General features: G+C 46.0%; 1 protein-coding gene across 1 annotated transcript in view; it reads left to right on the top strand.

Annotated features, from left to right (window-relative positions):
* The window catches only part of ITIH2 (inter-alpha-trypsin inhibitor heavy chain 2), a 41,666-nt gene that overhangs the window by 8,508 nt on the left and 29,091 nt on the right, over positions 1–4,067 (top strand). The window contains exon 5 of the mRNA XM_017521154.2: positions 2,554–2,658. Within this exon, the coding sequence (XP_017376643.1) occupies positions 2,554–2,658 (105 nt within the window). The remainder of the gene's footprint in view (positions 1–2,553; positions 2,659–4,067) is intronic.

Below are 4,067 nucleotides of genomic sequence, written 5' to 3'. Positions count from 1 at the left end.
TTTTACTTTAAGTTCCAGGATACAAGTGTAGGAAGTGTAGGTTTGTTACATAGGTACACATGTACCATGTTGGTTTGCTACACCTATCAGCCCATATCTAGGTTTTAAGCCCTGCACGTGTCAGCTGTTTGTCCTAATGCTCTCCCTTCTCTTGTCCCGCACCCGTGACAGGCCCCAGTGTATGATGTTCCCCTTCCTGTGTCCATGTGTTCTAATTGTTTAGCTCCCACTTATGAGTGAGAACATGTGGCATTTGGTTTTCTGTTCCTGTGTTAGTTTGCTGAGGATGATGGCTTTCAGCTCTAGACATGTCCCTGCAAAGAACATGAGCTCATTCCTTTTTATGGCTGCATAGTATTCCATCCTTCATTCTTTTCTTTCTTCACTATCTCAGTACATAGAAGATTTGACATACAAAGGACAGAATCATAAAACATGCATTTATTTTCATCTCCCTCTGTTTTGGGCTGAACTTTTAAGACCAGAGAAGAATTTTAAATGAGCTGTGTAGACTGATGTACCAGCCAAAATATCCCTTCTACCTTTTTATCAAGATCCCAAATATTCCATGGGAGGGGATTTCCTTTGTCCTAAAGACTCCTTGGCCTTTGAGGCTTAGTTATGATCTGATAGAAGCATGATGGCCTTGACCACCAGTGTGACCTTCAGCAAGAGTCACCTGTCTCCTGGGGTCCGATGTCTCTCATCCAAAGGGGCAAACCTAGAAGTGCGCCTCAACACATGTGCTGTTGTCATTTGGGGCAGGAAAATTCTTCAGTGGAGCGATCCCTCACATTCCGGGATGACTAACATTCTTGGTGCCCTCCCACCAATGCCAGCAGCGCTTCCGGGTCATCTCAACAACCCAAACTTCACACATTTCCAAATTGCTCTTTGGGAAAGACACTGCCCATTTAAGTACGAGGAGTTCCCATTTACTTCCAAAATTTCAGATTCTACCACTCTGACCAACCATTACTTGGTAAGGCTTAGGTGCTAGCCAGCTAAAAGTAAGGTGGAGAGAGATGAGACACACAGAGAAGACAGGTCCCCAAGGGAGGTGGTTTCTGGATAAACACCAGCATGGCAGGGGACCCACTGGCACCTGCCCCCATTTTTCTTTATTCTTTTCCACCCTTGCAGAGGAGCATAATATTCTGTCTTCATCAGCTCTGGCTGCTAGGGCTTAGTACTATAAAATGGGCATCTTATAAACAGCAGAAATTGATTTCTCACAGTTCTGAAGGCTGGGAAGTCCAAGATCAAGGTGCTGGAAGATTTCATGTCTGGTGAGGGCCCGTTTCCTGGTTCAGTCAGGATGGAAAGAGACGAGAGAACTCTTTGAAGTCTTTTGTGAGAGCACTAGCTGCTATTCTTGAGGGGAGGGCCCTCATGACCACCTCCTAATGCCATTGCACTAGGAAGTAAGGCTCAACATGCACATTTGGGGGAACGTGAACATTCAGACTTTTGCATACCCCACAGCTATTATGCCAAATTCTTTTTCTTTTTCTTTTTCTTTTCTTTTTTTATTTTTCCTTTGAAATGGAGTCTCACTCTTTCCCCAGGCTGGAGTGCAGTGGCATGATCTTAGCTCACTGCAACCTCTGCCTCCTGGGTTCAAGCGATTCTTCTGCCTCAGCCTCCTGAGTAGCTGTGACTACAGGTATACACCACCATGCCTAGATAATTTTTTTTTTTTGCATTTTTAGCAGAAATAGGATTTCACCATATTGGCCAGGCTGATCTCGAACTCCTGACCTCATGATCTGCCCACCTCAGCCTCCCAAAGTGCTGGGATTACAGGCGTGAGCCACTGCGCTCAGCCAGCTGTGCCAAATTCTTAACTCACAGAGTGACCTGATGAACCAAAAGAAATGAGATAATTCGGAATTTATCAGTCACCTCTCCTAGTCACATTTGTCATTTGAAGGGAATATCCAAAGAGAACCATGCTTAATCTAAAAGGTAAAATTCAAAAATGAGGAAAAATCTAAAGACAAACAATGGTACACGAGGGAAAGGTTTTAGGATGGAAGCCTACCTAACCACCCTCAAGCCACGCTGTCCAGTAAAGGAAGTCCTGTCTGTGGATGAGTCAAATGCCTCCCTTCTTATTTCTTATAGACATGAAATGATCATTGTCCTCATTCGTTAAATCAGCCTTGTTGGGTCGTTTGTTTGCTCTTGTTTGTTTTGATAATCACTATTCTGGGCCTGGTGTGGTGGTTCACACCTGTAATCCCAACACTTTGGGAGGCCAAGGCTGGTGGATCACCAGGTCAGCAGTTAGAGACCAGCCTGGCCAACATGGTGAAATCCCGTCGCTACTAAAAAATACAAAAAATTAGCTGGGTGTGGTGGTGCGCGCCTGTAATTCCATCTACTCAGGAGGCTGAGGCAGGAGAATCACTTGAACCCAGGAGGCAGAGGCTGCAGTGAGCCAAGATCGCACCACTGCACTCCAGCCTGGGCACAGAACAACACTGCCTTGAGAAGAAAAAAAAAAAGATTACTATTCTGACCAACTGGTTGCCTTCTGTCATTTTCTAGGACTGTAGATGGCACGACATTTAGGAGTTCTATTAAGGAGAGAACTGTGGGCCGAGCTCTCTATGCACAGGCCAGAGCAAAAGGCAAGACAGCTGGCTTGGTGAGGTAAGGCCTGGCTGGGCAGGGCTTCCCTTGCATCTCCATGTGTGGTGATGGTGGCTTCCTCTCCTGTTTCCTTCCTGCAGCAGCAAACCAGCCTCCAGAAAGGCACAGCAACTGAGCCCATGGCAAACTCGTGGGGTCAGATGGCAGAATTAGGCAGTGCAGTTTCTATTTGCCTAAAGGTCCCTCTTCAACCAGTGGGTTTTCGGTGATCGCACGTTTGTTGTGCTTACACCACTTAGCTTGCAGGTAGTTGGATGTTCTGTAAATAAACACTGATTTTTCTAAAGAGTGAAGAGAGGAAGGAAAGTTTGAAATTTGCCTTAGTGATTTGTTCTGCCTTTTTTTTTTCTTTGAGCTAGGGTCTTACATTTTTGCCCAGGCCAGAAGGCAGTGTTGTGATCCTGGCTCACTATGACCTTGAACTCCTGGCCTCAAGCAGGAATGCCTCAACCTCCCAAGTAGCTGTGACTTGGGGTGCACCACCATGCCTGGCTAATTTTTTTACTCTTTGCAGAGATAAGGCCTTTCTTCGTCGTCTAGGCTGGCTTTAAGCGATCCTCCCACGTCAGCCTCCCAAAGGGCTAGGATTACAAGCTTAAGCCACCATGTTGGGCTGTGATAGGGTTTTAGTTTTGGGTTTTATTTTTGTAGTTTTGTTTTTTTTGAGATGGAGTTTTGCTCTTGTTTCCCAGGCTGGAGTGCAATGGCACAATCTCGGCTCACCGCAACCTCTGCCTCACCGCAACCTCTGCTTCCTGGGTTCAAGGGATTCTCCTGCCTCAGCCTCCTGAGCAGCTGGGATTATACGCATGCGCCAGCACGTCTGGTTAATTTTGTATTTTAGTAGAGGAGGGGTTTCCCCATATTGGTCAGGCTGGTGTCGCACTCCTGGCCTCAGGTGATCCACCTGCCTCGGCCTCCCAAAGTGCTGGGATTACAGGCGTGAGCCACCTATTTACTTATTTCATTTTAAAAAATCATTCCTTGTTTATTCTAACATTGGAATCACCCTCATTTGATAATTCTGCTGTTTTTTCTTGGAAATCATAAACAGCTCAAAATCAATGATCACATTGAACTCAATATGTATGTGACTAAAATCATGCCTTATGATAGAAAACCATACTCAGGCCAGGCACGTTGGCTCACATCTGTAATCCCAACACTTTAAGAGGCTGAGGTGGGTGAATCATCTGAGGTTAGAAGTTTGAGACCAGCCTGGCCAACATGGTGAAACGCCGACTCAACTGATAATATGAAAATCAGACAGGCATGGTGGCGAAAGCCTGTAATCCCAGCTACTAAGGAGGCTGAGGCAGGGGAATTGCTTGAACTCTGGCAGCAGAGGTTGTAGTGAGCCAAGATCATGCCACTGCACTCCAGCCTAGCAGCAAAGCAAGACTCCAGCT

The sequence above is a fragment of the Cebus imitator genome, unplaced genomic scaffold (assembly GCF_001604975.1).
Source record: "Cebus imitator isolate Cc_AM_T3 unplaced genomic scaffold, Cebus_imitator-1.0 Scaffold20, whole genome shotgun sequence".
Taxonomy (NCBI): domain Eukaryota; kingdom Metazoa; phylum Chordata; class Mammalia; order Primates; family Cebidae; genus Cebus; species Cebus imitator.
The sequence above is the reverse complement of the archived record's forward strand: the minus strand, read 5'-3'. Positions and strand labels throughout refer to the sequence as shown.